Below are 21,791 nucleotides of genomic sequence, written 5' to 3'. Positions count from 1 at the left end.
CAACCAGTGTGCTACCTCCACTCGCACTGAAGAATGCTTGATTATCCAAGTCGATATTGATACTCCATTGCTGAACAAAGCAGGTTACTGTTTCCTTTCGAAAGATTCGTATAATTGGACTGTGAGTTATCTTCACCAGTCGACACAACCAAACGCCATCGCACAGTAGCATGTCGAACAAGGAAAGCACCATTATCATTGAAATCCATCTACTGCGTTATAATAATATATTACACACCTGTGCACGATTTTCAGCAGTATACGGGGTAGTGCAATACGATTTCCTGAGCGCTTTCCCTAGGGGAGAACCGCTTTAGCTTCGTGCATGATAAGAATAGGGAATTCCGGTTTGGTGGATAGGATTGTGGTACGCTATTTATAGTGCTGCTTATCGGAACAGGTGTCTGTTTACGCATTGACGGGCGGGAAGTCGATATATACCGGAACGAATACAAATACACACACACACTGCCCTGGCAGGAAATTACCCTTTATTGTGGACACGCGCTACCGACAAGGGTGGATTGTTGCTGCGTGGAAAAATCGAAGCTACGGGTAGCTTATTACGTTGAAACCAGCGGTTGAAATGGTTTTGTGAACGAATGCCATAATCGCCTTTGATGACTGTTCATTCAGCCCTGCTTTATAATATTGTATCTAATTATAATTTGTTATTTTCAATTATAATTTGTTATTTTAACAGAATGATCACATATAGCTGTACTAGATGTTATCAGTGATACCTTTGCTTTGAGATTATTTTAATAACTTTTTCATGTTTTTGCAACCAATTTTCAACCATTCTGAGAGTGATCCACATCTTTTTGATGATTTTAGTACAGTTTTAGAACTTATTGTACTAAATTGAACAGTAAGTATTAGTATACGGGTAGTACATTGTGTTATATTACTATAAAAGTACAATATATAATTATCTCTACATTCAATATGTATCAGTTAACATATATTCTATGGTATAAAGGCCAATTCAACCGTTTCCAAATCTGTTTTCAATTACTGTTACCACAGTGCGTGGAAAACCCCCTTCAAGTAGTCTTATTCATTCAACAAAAACACACCGATAAGCTTCCGTTCCGATCCCTTATCGATGTGTGTGAGTCTATCGTACGGTTATCTAAAAGCTAATCACCATCACCATCGCATAATCCGAGGTCAGTGTTCCCGTCAGCAAGCGTGCGGAAGGGGATGGGCGTACGGTCTTCTGCCACCGACCCAAAGCCCAGTTTACTGGTACCCTGTTACGCAACCTACGACCAAAGCTTCCAAGCACCCTCGAGGGCGAGCCTTCGACGAGGGAAACACCACCACCACCACCACCACCACACCAGTCAGAGTGCTCGGACACGAGAGACACACAAAGCTTTGGCCGCTCGCTCGCATTATCCTGTCGGAACGGTTATCGGAAAATGAGTGCCAACGTAGTTCCGAACCGGGTGGGTATCGCATCGCACGTTCGGGCTTTTCAGTCTGTTGAGTGCGAAGCGAGCGTTAACGTCGTCGTGGTGCTTGTTGGCTGCTGACAGTATCGCAGGATTTACCCTTCACCTTGGAGGGTTTTGCAGCAGGGTGCGAGTGAGAAGCGCGTGAGCGTATCTGCAAAGCAGCGTGAGTGGAAAGGCAAGAACGGCCCAAAAGGAAAAGGACTTTTGCATTGGTTTTGTTTGATCGAAAAAGCGTTGCGACTGTGAACGAAAAACTAAACCCGTCCGGGAAAAAGGTAGTAGAAACGTACGGGCACTGTGGTGGATTATTTAACATTTTAGGTTTAGTACGGATAAGCTTTAGAATTTCACTTGTCTTCAACCAGTAAAGAGTTTCAGAACGTTTGTTAGGTAGTTTTATGCCAAAGCAATGAGTTGAGCAGTGATGGAAAATACACAAATTTATTTTTTTGTATTGAGAGCATCTTTCAAATAGCCCAGGAAAACTATTGCCTTCAATTAGGAACTGTTTTGCAGCAAACAAACTATTCTATTTACACATTCTACACTTCTTTTAGAGTTGTTCGTGTTGTGTTTTATCCTTGTTGCAAGTTGCAATCAGTGCCCAACGGAACGAATATTCACTGATTGTGCTTAAACGTTTCGTCGCAAAGGTGGAAAATCCTTTGCTTTGATTATACGCGTTAAAACGCTGCTGTGTGTATGTGAGTGATATGGTGTGCTTGCACTTTTTTAGTAAAACACTTTTTATTTCTTACTTTCCTACTATCCTTCCAGAGCTTACGCTGGGAAAAGAAAAGATCCTTGTGGTGTGTGTGTGTGTGCGTGTGTGGTTGTGAGTAACAGCAGCACAAAAAAAAACCACCGCGACAGCAAGTGAATGAAAGCAGAGAGTGCCCCAGTGAGTGTGGGTGAGTGTGAGAAAAAAGAAGAGGAAAATCGACAGAAGAGTGATTAAACGTGGGAAAAGTGGGAAAACGAAGAAAAAGCATCCCTCAACACCCAAAACCACCCCCGAAAACCGGGAGAGCACCATCGGGGGACTCCCATTGTGTGTGTGTTTATGTGTGTTCGAGTCCTGCCGCAAGAGAACGCGAGTGTCGGAAAACAACAGTGAGAGCTCGTTAGGATGTGTTGTGGGAGAGTGATGCTCTCACAATGAGGTTGAATTTCAGTTGCGAATGCTGAGTTTTGTTCGCGCTTTACCGAATCGATTCTACAGCCCAAAGTTCCAGCGAGGGCAGCAGAAGCAGCAATCGTACCAGCATTGTGCAAGTGGTGGAAAGCAGATTTTTGGTTACGGTTAAAGTATATCAGTGAAGGTACAAATAATACTCGAAAGTGAAGTAAAGTTGCACGATAAGAACGAGCACTGTGAAAGGAGAATCGCGTTATCCGTGTGCCGTGTGTGAGAAAGGCGTTTGTTTGTGAGGTTATGGTGCTGTGAGGAGTGTGTTAAAACGTCACGCAAAAGGAGCAATTCCTGTGGCGGCTAGATCGAGCTCTTCCATTTACGGCAATTGTCTGGGGATACGGTACCGTTCACGGATTAGTAGCAGATTGTGGCAGATTTTTGTTGCAAAAAAAAAACACTGTAAGTATATCGTGACGTCTCGCAACGAGTTTCGGGGAAATGCTGTTCGTCCTTCGCGGTTCGAGTAAGAAGGGCGTGGAGCTTTCAGCTAGCTTTGTTTCCTCTGTCTGTCTGATTTGGCTAATCTTTCGTCGCGTCAGATCATGGGAGCAGTTTCCCATTGAATCCATCATTTTGGTGTAATTTATTCTATGAAACTTTGAAATCGAGCTTGAAGCTTAACGATAAGGTAAAACAATTCTAAAACAGGACACGAAAGAGCTCGATTGTCAGTGTCGTCCATGCAATGCTCCCTTTTTTTTTTTAAACCCCGCTCGGCTTTATTTCACATAAAACACCACGTCAAAGCTCCCCGTGGCACCATTTAATTAAAAGCGACGAGATTGTGCTAGTTACTTAAAAAAAATACTCCTACAAAAACGCACGAAGAAAAACTTTTCTCATTATCCTTGGGCGGCACATTTGTGCAACCGGTGCGGACGGGAATGTGTTTGCTTGTCTGGTTCGTTATCAGTCCGCAAAAACGGACCGCCTGAAGGTATTCGAAAAACCTGGTGAAACGTCGCGACATGACGTTTGGTAGGCAAATTTGCATTCCTGCACGGTACACGATAAAGGCCCAGTTTACCCAGTTTACATAGCCCTTAAAGGTTTGGCCACTGGCCAAAAGTGGTCGAAGGACGCAGAGAAACGTCACGGCTAGGGATCTCCTTCGCTATTGCTTCGTATCACTGCCCGGAGCGGTTAGTACTGGCCGTTATGTAAATTTATTGCCTACGGAGGTCGGAATACTAAGAATGCACGGGGAAATACCTTGTTGGTGCTATCGTGCTGGGGACAATTTTGTGTTGCAAGATTCGCCCGGTATGGGGTAAGATCATGATCAGTTTTTAGGCGGAATATTGTAATGGATTTATTGCACCTGGTATGATGTTTAATGAAATTTTCTTAATAAACCTATTCACCTGTTATAATATGAAGTATAAACCACAAATAGTTTACCCTTTGAGGCGAATTGGAAAACACTCAACACTATGAGGCTCAAACTGGAATCATCTGAAACTATGTGCCTCTTGGAAAAACCCTTTTTCTGTATGGAAAATCCCATAAAAAAAATCTCTTGGAAAATTCGACACTGGACAACATTGTAAAACAAAACACACGACCCTTTTGCTACCTACACAGACACACAGTCTGCCGGTATCGTTGCGTGCCGGGAAAATCGATTTTCCCTGTCCCGGGCGTTGTCAAAATTAACTGTTTGACTTTTCGTTACCGACTCAATTCTGGCTGGCGTGGCTCGGAAAATAGTGTCCAGTTGCTCGCATTTCACCTTCAATGCTTCCAAACACACACACACACACACACACACACGCACACACTCAACCAGCCCACAAAACACGCTCATGTGACCTCATCTGTCCATTGTTGGGTACCACCAACGGGGGTACCTATCATTGGCCGGGCAAGTTTGGTCAGGACATCAAACTAGAGAAAAGGGGGAATAATTTTATGCTGTCCGCCTGGTGACGGCGATTGAAGGAGGTGCATCGATCGGTAGTTTAAAAAGTTTTGCCCCAATTATGCAGGTTTGCTGAAGTGCAAACAAGAGTTGGCACTGATTTATAAAAGGGTGGGTTTATTAGACAATTAGTATATTATCAAACTTTTCACAAAACAAGTATTATATTTTTAAACTTCTTCTAAAATGCTAACAAGAATTGAGCTGAAATGGCAAATATAGAAAATGGTTACGATGGGATGAGAGTAATTTAATAATGGATTTAGGAAATAGAATAGGAATAAAATAGTAAATGAGAAAATTTATTTAATTCCTACCAGTCAATTGTCTACTGAAAAAATATTCAAATGCACGGGAGCCTGGCGTGTTTGATCCGCTGTACGCTGGTGGATTTAGTTTAAAGAAATATTAAATAAATTAATATAAATTAAAAATTTCAATAAATATAGTATTAAATAAATTAAATAATGTATAACAACAATCGAAAAAGATAGAACACATTTTGATTACAAAATCAAACTAACACAACTGTATATCACTTATTTAAAAATTATAAGGAAACCAAAGTTTAATGAGTAATTTTTACTGTTACAATGTTATAAAAACAAGAATTTCCTCTGTTGAGCCCTACATGGTTCATCAAAAAATCCCTCCATTGACCAGCCATTATTTACACAAAACCCGTATTGATCAAACACTTTTCGTCTGATTGATTTTTGAATCACACTGAGCACACCATTGTATCCAGTGCCGTGGAGTGTCATCATGCCACCCACCGTGCGCTCGTCATCAATGTTCATCAGGGTATCGCATAGAGCATCCGCACCCACAACTCAGCCCAACCACCCATTCGGGGAATTGAATTTGAAAGCGGAACCGAAACTCAACTCGCACAAGCTTTACGTAAATTAATTTTGATGTTGCCATTAAATATGTTCCCAAGCCCCGAAAGCAAAGACCACCATCCCGCCCATCAACAACAACAACACTGGCCCGAACAGTGTCGTGTGTGATTTTCGGGTAATTTGGAAAATTAAATCACTACCTCTGGCGGGCTGTTCATACCATCCATGGCACCCCCCCCCGCCCCATCCAATATCTCAAGGCAAACAGCAATGGCACCGGATAGTTTTGGGCAAAGAAAAGTTTTCACACTGTCAATGGACGTCCAGTGCAGAAGTCGTCGGGTTGAAGCTAATTGATAAATGAAGCACCCAACATCCGTACGTCCACAGCTGGCCGGGGTTGGTCCCGAAAATGAGCATCTCCGATCGCCACCGGGGGTGGGACCTTGCCACGAAAGTTGGTGACATCTTATTGTACCAAATCACGTGCATAATCGATTGGCAAAGGCATTCGTCTGGGCCGTCTGGGAATGGTGGCGCTGCTAGTTGGCCATTTGCCAGCATGCCACAGTGCTACGGTCGGCTGCAACGATGCACTGCGATGCGCTGTGGGGCCGAACGTTTTCGTTTCGGTTTTTCCCTTCCCGACTAGCAGCTCCGGAGGTGGGTGGCTGTATGTTAGCCGGCAGATGCATCGCCCCCTTTTTTTGGGGGGAGGTGGCAGAAGGTGAAATGGTTTGCTGCAGTTGTGCAAATGACTTCATCGGGCGAAACAAATCGATTTTGAATTGTGCATTAGTGGAAGTGTACGGTCGGTTCCGAGTTCGGTTGGAGATCAAAGTGCTATTTGTTTATTGGGAGAAAGAAAACTTGTCCAGAAATTACTGCAACCAATCTGTTTTGCGCACGGTTTCCGGGTGTAATAAAAGCTCAATTGTACGGTTGTGCATTTCTGGGTGCGTTAAACTCGACGGGTATTTAACTGGCCTACTCAAGCCGGTTGCACACTATTGCTAAGCGCTTAATTCTTGTTCTGCGAGTTTTATTACCCAATTTCAAGTGGTTGAATAAACACATCAAGATCTACTAAACGTGCCTTTCTGTTAGAGAAGAATTAATTTGATCCCTTAATGAATTCTTGGATTTGGGGGTTTTTTTGGAGTGACTAATCGACATTTAAACGTAATTAGTAATTAATAAGTAGGATTATCACATTTATTATGCATACCAGTAATGTAAAGCATTGTGATTAATCATATTTTATTATGAATATAAATTGATTATAACCCAGGGTTATTAAATATCCCTGATAGATATCATATATCTATCAGATATGATGATCTAGATATCATCAAAAATTGATATGCGTAATGAATAAAAATCTAATTCTTCCCTGCAGTTGTTTTTTCGACATTTGTTTTAATTTTTGTACCAAAACTTGTTTCTATCGTTATTTACATACATTTTGTCATAAATTTATTCCTTGACTTTTGATGTCATAAATTGATTCTACTTTTGATATTTTTTAACGAATTTTGAGCTCAAGAAGGTTTAGAAAACTTAAGGTAATAAACCAAAATTGTCATGGCGTTAATGGCACGTTAAACGCGTGCGGCGCCCAGGGCGAACCCACGAAGTTTCTGATGTCCTAAATGTCTCTCTTGCAATTTGCAAACGATACACGAAAGAAAGAAATATATGTACATATAAACTATTCACAAATTATTACTTGGATCAAAAGTTTAAACATGCTTGTAATGTTCATCAACACTACAATATTAAAAAATAGTAAACATTTGTGAATTTATTATCAAAAATAGGTTATCTCTGAAATAAGTATCTAGCATTAACAACCAGCACTAATAGAGAAACGTACCACAAATGTCATAATACTAAGGAAACGAAAAAATAATTATTTCTTATAACAATATACTATTTATCTACAAAAGCATAAAAAAGCTGTATTGTTGTTCAATATTAATTATCATTAAGAAGCTTCTTGTATTGACTCCGAGTCAAAACTACTAACGAAATTGTTGTTCTAAGTGCACAACAGTGTCATCCATGTTTAGGAGAGACGCGAGCCCCCCTGGCAACATTCCGTGTCACACATATTTGGGTGACGTGGAACGGAGCATGTTCAATTTGCGTATGCTCTGGTCATTTAAATCTTCCTAGACATAAAATGATAGCGAGTGATAAATATAGCTTTATAAAAAGAGTATTTTTGTATATGAAATTTCATACGCTGGAACATAATGGGTTTAAACCTTACCAAGAGACATTGTGTCATTGTTCCTCTTTTGAATAGCTCCTTAAAACCATTCAAAGTTATTTCCCAACCCAGCCGACTATTCAAAGCGGATAAGAAAGAAATGCTTCACATCGACAGATGCCAACAATAGAGGCCGCACCAAGCGAAATTGAAAAAGAAGCGAAAAATTGGAAAGGACCATTTTGCATACACCATCCACACGTACAAAATGCCACCGAGTGGTATGGTAAGCTGAGAACAATTAAAAATAATTAGTAAACTTCAGCTAACCCAGCTAACCAGTGTGTATCGTCACTGTATACTAACACACACGCCAGGCAAAACTATCTGTCCTCGAGCATAATACCCGAGTACCCGGCTGTGTGTGTCCCTTTCGTCCGTTTATTTCACCACCAGGGCGGGCGAGTTTTTCCACCTCGCTGGGTACATATTTCCCAGCATCGAGCAACACACGGCCACCATGGAAACCGGCAACTGTAACGGAAAAGCCCCATTCGTTTCATTACGGGCGGATGAGAATTTCCACTGAAGCGCTAACAATGTGCGCGCCTGGGAAAAAGCGACGCGTCTGACGTCATACGTTTGTCGTTCGTGCTCGTATATTCCGATATACAAACACACACACACACACACACCTTAACAACCCCCCGGGACAGGAAGCTGTGGGCGCACTCGATAAGGATGTTTCCACCTTTTTCCACCATCACCCTCCATGTCTCACGTGTTTGGGACGGGGTTGAGTGTATGAAAATGCTGCGGGTACAGCAAATGGAGCAACTCATTTCCGCTCATTTGTTGCACCTGGAAAATGTTCTGTAGCGAACGGAAAGCACACACCTAGCGCGTTTTGCTAGCTGCTAGCGGGCATTGGTCGACCTTTACCGTTGCCTTCATCTTTTGCCACCAGAAGAAAATGGTGGAAAATCTTCCCTCCGCAGTGTGATTATGCATTTATGTACCGCACGCTGTCCGCTTCTTCACCATTCTCGGCAGATGAATGTAGGAAACGCTCCTGTATGGGTGTGTATTTATACGTGCAAGATAGCGTTCCTTTTCAGGCCAAGGTCAATGCTGCTGCCTATCCCAGGATAGGCGGCGTGCGGTCACGTGCTACGCATGTCATTGAGCTTTTCGTAGCAGTGGCGAAACAACAACAAAAACACGAAAAGGTCTCGTAACCCGTTCCGTTCCTGGCAAACAATATGGCCCGATAGCCGATTGCTTCTCATTTTCCTCACGATAGGCTCAATCGATGGGCCATGCAATCCGGGTTTTTTGTTCGGTTCACCATACCATGGGACACATGCCTGTGAAGAAGCTCTCCGAACGTTTTACCCGCAACGAAGAGCAGTGGCAAATGGGAACGATTCACATGTTTTCCATGTTGTTTGTTCTTTTTAAGTTGGTTTTGTTATTTCCTGGGAAAAAAGGCGTTAATGAATGGACCATCTTGCGTTGGGTTTGCTATTTTTATTCCACCCTTTTCCATGACTATACAGCGTTAAGGATGTTGCAAACGAGGTTATCATAGCTTTTGATTATCGGGAAGTGTTATAATTATTTATAAGATCTCTTCATTGCATAAATTAAATCTATTGCACAACACACTTACGTGGTTTTCTTTGCTTATAACGCTAGTATGAAGTAGTATGTTTGAACTGTGAATCACAAAGATTTATTCGAAAAAATGAAGACATCAAATATATAAGATAAGGAATGAAGACAATATCAAGATACCGACAGTTTTTATACGTAGAAGTTCACCAAATCTTTCTCTAGTTCCGGTTTATCCTACAAGATGGTTTCCGGCGCTACAACTGCTATGCATCGACGCCATCACTCCATCTCAATTTGGGCCTACAACGCCTGCTTTGTCCATGTGAACGACCTAAAACGATTTTACTAGTTGGGTCGTCTGGTGTCATTCTCATTACATGATAGTGAGTAATGAGAGACAGTATGACAGTGAGCTCCTCGTACAGCTCATAGAGCTCGTCTTTGTAGTGGCTCCATCACTATCCTTACACACAAACGGGGCCAATAATCTATCTGAGTATCTGCCCCATCAGCAACGGCTAAGAGGATTTCGCTGAGAACGGAGATTTAGTGCTGTTCAATTAAAATATATCTATTAAATAAGGAAAACCCTGGAAGCTGGATACTCAGGTTATCCCGAGAACTTACTGAGAAGATAAACAACAATTATTTTAAATTTATACATTTAATCGAATAACTTTGGCAACTATTTTTGTACACAAAATCACTAAATTCCACGCCTGATTATCTTCTATGCAATCAACATGCACACCTTCGGCCATGCGTTAATTTATCGTGTCAGGTGCATCGCTTACCTCGTTCGTTCTTCCTATGCAATCACCAACTATTCCAATTCCAATTGGCATAATCACAACACGTGTTTACATTCGCAGACTATTCCCTTTATCACATCGTTGCAAAATCGATAGTCCAACGGACGAGTGTGGACATAGGTTTTACACCATACAATTTGCTAGCTGATTAGCCGTCGGGCCTGTTCGGTGTGGGAATGTGCTCGGAATTTTCGCAAAAGGCTAACGCCGAATGCTCGTAGTACATCATCTCCCACCCAGTATCAACATATGTCTGGCGGTGTATATGTGCGCCGAGTTTTGCAGTTGGAAATCGATCGGCTGCGACGATCGATCGGAAAGAGGCATTCGCTCCTTTTTGCATCCGTCCCCGACCGGGGGAGCGTTTATCATATGCAAAATTCGGTACACTATCCTCGAAGGACCTCATGTCGACACGTTGTTGGCGGGCAAGGATTTAAACACACGTACACACGCGTGGCGCACACACAAACGCCGCACAAACATGGCCGTTTGTCGGTGTGACATGTTCGCCAGGTCGGTGAATTTCGCCAAGCGCTAGCAAATATCGATGTAACTTCACTATTCTGTGCATGATTGCAATCAAACCGTTCGCACATCGTATTCCCAAATCACATTTCGGTACGAAGCTGTCAGCAATCGTAGCGATATTTATGACGTTTGTGCCATTGCGGCTCCATTTTGCGGGAGAGCAGCGAATGAAAAACAAAAAAAAAACAAACCGATGCTGGAACGGAACGATGTTTTGCCATAAGTGATGCGGTGATATATTCGCTATCGGTTTGATGCAACCGGCGCAAAAAAATGGCCCACACAACCATCACCTGCGTGCCTGACCTTGGGAAGGGTGAGAATATGTTTCGACACGATCCCGGTTTTTTTGTTCGTCCGCGTGCCGCTCGCTCAATGTCAAATGGAGACGCCTGGTAGTTTACGCGCAGGCGGAATTACACCTCGCACGGGTGGATTTTTATGAGCTTTGCTAGCAGCTGCTTTGCAGTGGCTTCAGCGTGTGTGTGTGTGTGTTTGTTTGGAGGGTGGATATTAAATCAGCTATATCCTGCTAGCAGGATATGATGGTGTATTTTTATAGCGAAAATTCATTTCCTTTTGAAATTCATTTTTCATACACATTTTCAGTGCCGCCTTGATTATTCGCCTTTTTTCTATCACGCCCGCCCTGAAACGATCAAGTTTGATTCCGGTTGTTTTTTGGATGTAAAAATAGACACATAAAATTATTGATTTCAGTACACATTAGAGCATATTTTCCAATTCGCCTTGCATAATATCTTATTCGGCGCGCTAGAACGTGCGCGCGTCAACTGTAATTTATTCTCGTTATCGTTTTCCCCCGCTTGCTGTGCTGCAATCCTTCACAATTATTCTGCCGATGGAAATGAGCGTTAACGTTATGAAAACTTCCAAGTATACATTTTACCTGCGCGTGCCAGAATGCAATAAAATCATGCTTCCAGATCGATGCTTGCCCGACACTAACGGTGACGCGTGCTCAAAGTCCTTTACACCATTTCCCTTGCACAGTTAATGTAAACCATTGTGGCGTGCGTTTACTGTTACTCTATCTTTCTCTTTCTATCGTTTGGTTTTTTGCCTTCGTTTTCCTCGGTTTTTCCAACTCGCTATTTACTGAACAGTCGTCGGATTGGATGTGCATTCGCACGGCGTGTCTCACGGTAGGTCACCAACGTGGGGTTGGAAAAAACGGTGCCATGAATAATTTAACAATTATACAATTGCATTTAATGCTGGCCGTTCATTAAGTGCTTTTGAACCGGAAACGGCACTTTTCCGTTCGTTGTACCGTGGTACCGTGGTCCTACCGAGGTCCGTTGCTGGTAGGAGGGTTCGATGCACTTGCACCTTGTCGTTTTCTGGCACACGGTTGGTGGTTTCGAAGATTTTTATCGTTAGCAGCGCGGTATATATTCGCGCCATAATAACAATGATTTACAGTGTGTCTGGGTGATTACGGAGGTGAGAGTATTTTCACCATTTAGGACGGTCGATTGAAAATTTTGCCAACAATTTGTCCAACAACAATTTTTTGTCCAATTATTTGTAATTTCTATGTGATGGAAGTTATTTGATGATGAATGGTGAAGAGTTTGGCGATCGCATGCTTGTAATAATTTCCCAAAAGTGACGCACCTGTAATGGTGACGATTATTCGCTGGTCAAATGTTGCCAGATGCCAGACGGGATGTCTTTTGAGACATTAAACATGCAAAGGAGTGACCATCAAAGTCCAATGTGCTCGACGGTGGCCCACTGGTACCGCAAAACCACTCGGCTAAGGTGTGTAACTGTAGCGACCTCTAAAGGGCCAAACGAGGGCGTGTTATTTCACAATTGCACGAAACACCATGCCGAAATGGTCGGCTGTTTGCCGATTGAAATTGAGCACGAACTCACTGAAATGTTTTCACCCAACCGGGAACCTGTGTTTTTGGCTTAATTTTTAATTGAGGGTTTCTATAACAGTTAATGTACTTAGTTTTAATTATCCTTAAGTTAGGCTGATATGGGTTATGGTTGGAAAGTTGATAAAAAGTTGAAAAATATGAGATATAAGGTAAATTTTTATATATTTTGCCTAATTTAATAATATTCTAGAGTGTAAGTATGAGTAAATATCTCTTAATTATTGAAACAGAATTTATTATTTAATTATACTTGTTACTATCAATAGATATCGAGATTACAAGATAAGTTTTGCTATAATAATAACCTTCAAATTTCGCATTATTAATTTACGCAAATTAGGGATGCTGAGTAGTACTAATTTTATTTATAAAAAACACTAAATAATACTCTACTCCTATTTTTTTCATACACAGATCTGCTATCGTGTACAACTTTGGCACACGCCGCACAGAGAAAATCAATTGTTCTTCCAACGACGGTTTTTGCTGGGCTGTAGCAAAAGCGGTCACTGCTCCGTTGCTGTGACATTTAGTACAAACAGTTGTACTAAACCCGACAAAATCGACATCTCCCTTTCGGTAAGGTGCGATCGAACGATGAGCTTATGAGGCGGTAGTGTGGACGATAAATGAGCTGTACGTCTCATCGGCCAATCGAAACACATCGACAACCGACAAATCGGCAGCAAACACACGCCAACGACGGTTCGAGCTAGTACGCATTGCCCTTCGCCGACGCCACGTCATGACCGGATGTGAGGTAATCCCGGATCCGGTGACGCAGTGATGCGGCGAGGGTGCAATGCTTATCTCGCCCGTCTCTGTTTCAGGAGTTACGATGCATGGGCTGAGTCACCTACAAACCGGCTCAACCCTGGAGGCGCTCACGCAGGCCACGATCATCCTCATCCTAGCGGTCGCCATTGTCATCTCGAACCTCATCGTAGTTGCCACATATCTTAACTTTAAGGGTGAGTTCGTTCGCCAGCTCCTGCCAGGTCCGATGCCCGAATGGGGGATAATGTTTCCGTTCCTCGTCCGCGTTCGCAGGTCCCCATGAGGTTATAAACTACTACCTACTCTCGCTAGCAGTTGCCGATCTGCTGTGCGGTCTGTTCATCGTATCGCTCTCGGTATATCCCGCATTCAGTGGAGAATGGATTTACGGCGACGTGGTGTGCCGGATGGTCGGCTACCTCGAGGTAACGCTCTGGTCGATCTCGGTGTACACCTTCATGTGGATCTCGGTCGATCGCTATCTGGCAGTGCGGAAGCCACTGCGGTACGAAACGATCCAAACCAAAACCAGGTAAATGTTGCACTTCCGCGCCCGAGGACATGCGGCAGAAACCCAAGCAAATCTAGACCAGTGTCCTCGTTACCCACTGATAATAGTCGTTTGTATAGCTCCACTCGAATTGGCGCGTACCAACACACCACTCTGGGCGCCCACCCCAAAACATTACACACCAATCCACAGTGGTTTTTGTGTTACCCCGAGCCCACGGTTCGGCTCCCTTCCGCCAACACCATCGCACTTTGGTGTGACCGTTTCGTTGTCGTGTGCGTATGCGTGTGTGTGTGTGTGTGTGTGTGTGCATATGTACTGTACCGTACTGTAAGATGTAGTTGTGTAACTTACCCTCACAATTTTGTGTTTCGTTTTGGGTTTTCTTAACCATTTTTTCTTTCCTTCGTACACACTGTTTGATGATGACGACACGTGAATGATGGTTTTTGTGTACTAGAAAACACACACACAAACAAAACAAATTTTCTGTTACTAACTGCTTGATCCCAGTTGATTATTTGTTTTTTTTTTTCTCTCCCCGTTTTGCTATGGAGATGCATTCCGCATTTCGAATAATGTCTCCTTTCGTTTTCGTTCGTTAATATGTGAATGTTGTTGGTTGTTGGGAGAGTGATGTTTTTCGGTCCCTTGTTGCTCTTCCCCGTTTGTTTTCCAATGTCTCGATCGAACTCTTTGGGCCGTCCTTCTTCTTTGAAAAATTATCCTTTCGTTATGATTATCTTTTATTATCCACCACGCTCCGTTTTGCTCCGTATCTCATGCAAACTTTCTCTGTTTTTTTTTTCGTTCCGTTCCAATGGTACCCCATCCGGTCGGTTCATCCCCAACCGAACACTTGTACGGCAATACTTTTGCCTGGCATCCCTTGTACCGCACGGTTGCGGTTGATCACTACTGTACTCTCCATTGTTGCGCAAACCCCAACCGATCGCGCATTTGTCGCGTTGTCGCAACCAACCAAACACGCACACACGCGCAACTCGTCACACATACCACACACTCCAAATTTAATCCATTTTCATTTGCGACTGACCTCTCTCTCACCATCTCGGCCATCCTTTGCATATGCGTATATACTTGTGTGTGTTTGTGTGAATGTGTGTCCGTGTGTGGGTGTGTGTGTGTGTGTACGCGCATGGGAGAGACCAAAAACAAAACAAAAAAATCACGCAAGAACGGACGAACCCTTTATTGATCGATGTTTGTTGGTGTACGATGTTCTACCCCCCCAAATAAATACTAATATCTAGGAATGGAAGGTTTGAATACTTTAGCCAGTTGATTACTCTTATTTATATTTTCTCCTACCCCTTACCTTTGTTTTTTTTTGTTGTTGAGCAAAAACGTAACCTGTACAGTTGGGCTATATTTTGTTTATACGCCAATTTACGCTTTTTGAGCGCAATTCTGTAATTAATACAAATTGTAGAAAGCGCATTTTTCGCTACCGTGGCCCTTGTAAATAAAGCAGTTTAGTTTGTTTTTTGTTTCGTAGTTGTAGATTATTTGTAATATTTTTTCAATTCCTACTCACCAATAGATAGCTTCTAATGGATGTAGATAGTACAGTTAGTGTAGAATTATTTCGTATTGCACAATTACACTTAAACATTAACACAATACTTACACCACATTACGAGTTTCCTGTTCTTCCGGTCTAATACGTAGTGATCGCGTAGCGTTTTCTCACGAAATTCTTGTACTAGCAGTTTATTAAAATTATTTCCATGTTACTGCAAATTTACGATACGCTTAAGAACATGTTTTTTTCCACATTAAACAACATTTGTTTGCCTTACGACTTGTACGATTTTGTCAACGATGTTTTGCATTAGAGATGATGCACGAAGCAGTGTTTATGGTAAAATGAAGCATACTACAAGGCAACCGTAAGTAGTACAAAGTGTCGTTGGCAGATGATAGCACATAGTTCTTGTTTAAACATCTGGCTCAATAAAAAAAAAAACAAACATGAGGGCTGGTTAACTGACAAAATGCCGTCATGTTTGTAATATCATGTAAAATTTTCAGAGAGACAGTTAAAATCGCAATATTGATTGGCTTATTTCAGACCATACTTTAAAATACATAATTTTTTAGTAAAACTATTATTTAAAAATTATTCACGCGTATTTCAAATGAGAAAGTTTCGCAAATTTTACACTTTTAGATATGTATTTATTCGTTCTCTCTTGAATTTATGCATGCGATGTGATATCATCTGCTGGAAAATTTATATCATCTGCCAACGACGCGAAAGACTAGCTGTGGATGCCCTGTATGTAATGCAAAGTAGATCAAAATTGTAAACTATTAAAATTACAGGACTATCGAGATCAAGTGAGAAAGATGGAACCATTTCTAGGTTCTAGAAGTTGAGCGATTCAGGTAGAAGTGGAATACGCGGAAGTACATGCGGAATCTTATACTTCCTTTTTGAGCTTTTGCAAGATGATATCGAGCTTTCTCACCAAACACATTCACCCCGTCAGCAAGCCATTTACCATTGTGTTTGTTGAGAAAGCTTAGAGCTCAGAATCTTATTCCACCTTCACCATGGAAAGAATCGAGAAATGGTTCCAACCAACCAATCAATTTTTAAAATTACAAACATTGTTTCCCAAAAACAGGTACAATTCGATAATAATGGCATGTATGTATCGGGCAACTAGCAACGATTTGCTCTCCAAATGACTCCAAATTACAGTTTTATCTCTAATGCTAACTGCTAACAAATGTCACCTTTGGTTAGTCTTGGTGGATCTTTCGTGGAAAGTAGTACAATTGAGAGGAACTCTTACTTACGTAAAGCTCCACACCCGTCTCCACACTCAGTTTAGTATCCGGATCGTATGCATTAGCTGCTAGTGCAGTAGCTGTACGTATGCAACACCCTTCCCTACCTGTTCATGTACACTCGCGTAGAAACAGTGGCTCCAATCCGCACACCACCGCTAATGCTTTAGCTGTGATTAGATATGTATGTATATGTTGTCGGTAATTGTTGCATTCCGTACTCTGGCACGTGCACGGCTGCGCACCACCGCTGGCGCGTACGGTTGTAGTTGCGCTGCGCGTAGATGTTGGCTAACCCTCACCAACCAATGCCCCGCTACACGCCCGTTCGGGGGTCGGGACAAACGCTTCCTTCCTCGTTCACTGTATTGAAGCCATACGCCATTTTTGGAATGCCAACAAACCACCCCACCGCCCCCAGCCCCCCGTAATTACCTCGTATTTTTCTTTTGCGTACCGTCGGGATTTTACGCTAGTCACACGGTAGAGAGCTTCCGAACCGACCCAACTAACGGATCCACCCTTTTCGCTTCTCTTCTTCATCTGCTTCTCGTACCATTCCCGCAACCCTTCCAAAACTCCCTTCCCGATCAAGATGCCAATGCTGGATGGCGTTCACGTGGATCTCGGCAGCCATGCTTTGCTGTCCACCGCTGCTCGGCTACAACGAGGCCAACTACAGTAAAACCACCAACATCTGTATGCTCGAGTGGGGCAACATGGCGGCTTATAGCGCAACGCTGGCAATCCTAGTCCTGGGGCCGAGTGTCATCTCGATCGTCTACAACTACGGCTACATCTTCACGATGATGCGCAAAGTGCGATCGGGAGCACCGATCCACGATAAGGAGTACGCCACGGCGCTCGCCGAGAACCTAGCGAACCCCAGTCACTGTATGTCGTTCGCATTGGTGTTTTCCTTCTGGATCTCGTGGGCACCGTACATTGGGCTGCGCATCTACGAGCTGGTCTCCGGGGAAACGATCGACAATCCGCTGCTACACTTCGGTGCCGTCTGGATCGGCATCCTCAACTCGTTCTGGAAGATCATCATCATGACGAGCATGTCGCAGCAGTTCCGGCTGCTCGTCCGGTTGCTCTTCCTCACCATCTGCTGCAAGACGAAGGGCCGGCTGCAGGCCGAACTGATCGGGCTCGATCCGGACGACTAAGGCCACCCCCCCGGACGCATCCCGAGCGGCGGCATCCCAAGTGGCGGCGGCAGCACCCAGTTTGGGGCAGCACCGAACGATCGTACAATCACGTTTACAAAACTTTGTGCTATTAGGACAGGACAGAAAGCGACGGTGAAAGCTCGCCGATTCCGGGAAGGTTAGGTATGGGCACGTAGGGCTAACATTACTAACACTTGCACGCTTTTTATCGGCAGGGTCGATCGATGAGGCACGGCAATTTAGGTACTCGAGGGCGAAGTGTTGAAACATTTAAACCAATCTACTTGCTACTGCGAAAGCCATCGACAGCGAAGAAGCGAGCGCAGGGCGACGGAACTACTAGCTACTATTAAGGCGCTACTATTAGGCATAGAGGCATTTGGGAGTTGACAAACTAGCGGACGCCAGTGTATCTTACATATACAACCAACTCATACCGTACTCTGTATACACAATATATAAACGTGCGTGTTTACCGGTTACCCGTTTTACTTCACCTTCTCGCCTATATAGGAGCAGGATCTTTAACAATGCATAAACTTCTCGTGCGCTATGGCAGGATAGGCGGCTGTAGCTCCACTATGTAACCGATCTGCGTGTGCTGATTAGCTCCATAGTTCGCGTCCCCCTATTCCGTGCACCCGTATCCCTGTATCGTTCGACGGCCGCTTGTCGGCCAGGAAGGCGGCCAACTTCACAACTTCAATTACATTTGCTACAAACTGTGGGCTGTGGGAAACTTGCAGGCGATTAAAGGGCAGAGCGGTGCAGAACCTTGAACAATCAATCTTGTCTCGCGTAACAAAACAAAGCAAGGGAAAGTTGCGTACAAAACAAAATACATAAACTTTAAACGTTTGGTGCGTGCGATACCAACTCCGCGTTTGGTCGTTTGTAAGTGTTCGTTTAGTACGCGGCGGGTACGGGAAGCAGAAGCGTACCAAACCATTGAGTGAGAGACAGTCAGCATCTCGTGCAGGCAATTGCCCAGCTCCGATAAGTTCGTACGGAGTGTGCGTTTGAGGATGCAGATGGGAACTACAATACTGTACAAAACGGGCAAACGATGCAACAGGCACAACCTTTCAGGGCTCAACCATTGATACATACTGTTCGAACCTTTAAGGTATCGAATAGATCGAAGCAAAACCACTCAACCATACAAGGGAAAATGCCGCGAAATGCATGCAAAAGTAGCGCAAAGCGTTACAATTAGAGGTAAAACAAAAGAAACAAACACAAGAAGCAAACATGCCAAAACGGTAAAACAAAAAACAACACATAAGCATGCAAAGGCAATAAATGGCTCTAGTAATGTAATGCAAAAGCGAAGCAAAACAAAACAAAAAAAAACAGAAGTAATTAGCCGCTACAGAAGGAAGCTTTCTGAGCACGCTTGCAACCGAAAACAACAAAACATGAAGAAAAAAAAACATGAATAACGTTTAGCAAACGCTGCAAAAAACACTGCAAAGCTGTAAAAGTGCGTATAACGATATAACGACGCCAACACATTCATGCATGGTTTATATTTTTTAGATTTTTAAACGAGTGAGATTAAAACCAACGTAAACGTTAAAAAAACGAAGGAAGAAAAACCATTTGCACACGCGCAACATCCAGAAGATACTGGAAGCTCACGATGCAGAACAGAAGAGAATGATGAAGACGTCAGTGGAGACGGGATGAGGGGGCAGGGGAACGGATTGATGTGTATGTTACTTATCTTTACTAAAGCAAGTCTAGTATCAAATAGTTCGTGAGATAGTTGTGTAGAAGGAACACAGAGGAGGGAACTGTTTGTTAAACATGGCATGACATGTAGACACGACACTTACCGAGTTAATCGAGTGACGTTGCTTCAATCGACACAGAAGTAAGGGAGGGAGTTGTTACTTCTAGACGAAACGAAAAAAAAAACAAACAAATCGATCTCATCGTTAGAGCAGATCAGTTAGCTTGCAAACTCATCTCCTGGAAGGTTTAGAGTTTTATCTCCATCGAAGCAATATGTCCTTCCCCCAGCTCTCCCCAGCCATCCCAGCAAAAAAAGGGTTCGTAACGATAAATGTTTCCGAGCCTCCTACCCACCCATCCCACCTCAGGTAGTTGGGGGGAGGGTTAGTAAGTTTGGAGGAAAAATACAATACCATTGTTATTCACGCCCTCGTCGAACGGTCGTTCGGTATTTGGGGCAGATAGTTTGTACATAGGACATAATTTAGCACCGGGTTTATGTTTTTCGTTTCGCTGTACCATTTGCGTTTATCTAATGCGTAATGCGTTAATGCTGTTAGTTTCGATATTGATTAATTTTAATTGCGCTTTAGCTTACTAAAGAAAAACCGAAGCAAACGATAAGTAGGTAATTTATTTAGAACACTCTTTTTAGTACACTGTTCTTAGTACACAGCCAGTAACAACGAATGTTTAGGCCCGGTTTACACTAGAGCTTTTCCGTTTCTGCAGAACCCGTTGTGGTAATCCCCACCCACCCACACTTCCCGTGTAGGAAACGCATTAGGCGCTGCCCAAGCGCAAAAAAACATAGGCTAAACATTATTTAATCGTAAGTTCGTTAACGTTTCGTACAAAAAAAAACCCACACAGACACACACAGTTTGTTCATGCGGTGTAGAAGAACGCAGGTGGTAATGCGGGAATAATGGATAAACGAAAATATAAATGAAACAAAAAAAAAAACAAAACACCAGATAGCGCGGATTAACACACAGGTAAACAAAGCAAAGCAAAGTTGGTGGCGAATAAAATGATAAACCAAGCAAATGGTTACGCCACGCTGTAAAACGGTAGAATGGTAAACAAAAGGTAAAACTAGTAAACGAATACGTCAACTTAAGTATGCGATAAGACGCGTTCGTTTGATGGGCGTACTCGTCACAGTGTTAGCGAGAACGTTTGCTCGTAAGCATCGTGCAAGAGAAAGAATCGTGACAAAGCAGACAAGCTAACAAAACAACAACAACCAAAAAACAGGGAATTTTCCTTAGTAAATTGTTCAAGCATTCCTTTAACACTTGTTTGTAAGCAACAGTTAGTAGACGAGGGTTTTTGGGGGGAGATAAGAAATGGTAAGGAAATGCTTCTGCGCTTCAAACCGAAGCAAATCGAACTGGATTGAATGTCCTTCCATGCGATTACTAGCCAGACTACTACTACTACCACTACTACTATTACTACTACCGCCACCATTACTATCCCTCCATTACCCAGACGAGCTGGATGGCGTTCGTCCAAGAGTAAAAGTGCATCACCATTTGGATGGTGTTTGCTTACCGGCGTGTTCCTTTTTGATCGTCCCGTTAATTTTGAGATTATGGCAAACTTATCACCAAATTGAACGCACGCAAATGTAAAACACTCCCCCTTCCTGCTCCCAGCCAATTGCTCCCCATATTACAATTCATCCAACCCATTAACCAGTCTGTACTGTCATGGTTTTGGCATATATGTTTCCACAAGGCCTACACACACAATTAAATGGAATCGCCGGCTCGCTTGAAAAATGAAAAAAAAAAACGGGCAGAAAGTTACTCCTAATTCCGCCACACATTACGCATGCCGAGACATTCAAGGGACGTACAAGTGACCACTAGCCGTACCGGTAAGGATGTCCGCAGTGGGCAGTGGTTCTCAAGCGGAACCATAGCGGCTTGCATAGATTAGAAATTATGCTCTAAATGAGCTCAAACAGGTTGTTGAAAAGGGTTGCCTCTTCAGATGCATGTAGGCAGGCACAGAAGATGCACAGGGAAGATACGAACAGGAAACAAACTGACAACTCTTTGCGCAAGCGCAATACAAAACCGCTCGAACAATACCAAAGCAAAACGCACTACAGCAAGCAGACAAGCCTTCACAATTCAAGCTAGTGTTTTAATGATCCTTGCTATTGGGCACCTTCCTTCGCCGATGAGCTCTGCTCCAATATTTTTGCAGAAGAAATCAATTTTAAGCTGGCTGCTCGTTTCA

The 21,791-nt window shown here is 43.1% G+C and overlaps 1 protein-coding gene across 1 annotated transcript; it reads left to right on the top strand.

The window, feature by feature from the left end:
* Positions 1–13,317: 13,317 nt before the first annotated feature.
* LOC128301322 (G-protein coupled receptor 52) lies at positions 13,318–21,375 on the top strand. The gene is made up of 3 exons (XM_053037736.1): positions 13,318–13,486; positions 13,566–13,824; positions 17,219–21,375. Exons 1-3 carry the CDS (start codon positions 13,318–13,320, stop codon positions 17,793–17,795), a joined length of 1,005 nt encoding a protein of 334 aa, XP_052893696.1. The 3' UTR covers positions 17,796–21,375.
* The last annotated feature ends 416 nt before the right edge of the window (positions 21,376–21,791 follow it).

This window comes from Anopheles moucheti, chromosome 3 (genome assembly GCF_943734755.1).
Source record: "Anopheles moucheti chromosome 3, idAnoMoucSN_F20_07, whole genome shotgun sequence".
In the NCBI taxonomy this organism is placed as follows: Eukaryota; Metazoa; Arthropoda; class Insecta; order Diptera; family Culicidae; genus Anopheles; species Anopheles moucheti.
Note: the sequence above shows the minus strand (reverse complement) of the source record. Positions and strands in the feature narration are given on the sequence as shown.

Bases quoted from the DNA above. Each gene is read 5' to 3' on its own strand.
- LOC128301322 (XM_053037736.1), top strand. From the start codon at position 13,318: ATGCTTATCTCGCCCGTCTCTGTTTCAGGAGTTACGATGCATGGGCTG. The intron at 13,487-13,565 runs GTGAGTTCGTTC...CCGCGTTCGCAG, and splicing joins CACATATCTTAACTTTAAGG to GTCCCCATGAGGTTATAAAC. The intron at 13,825-17,218 runs GTAAATGTTGCA...TTCCCGATCAAG, and splicing joins ACGATCCAAACCAAAACCAG to ATGCCAATGCTGGATGGCGT.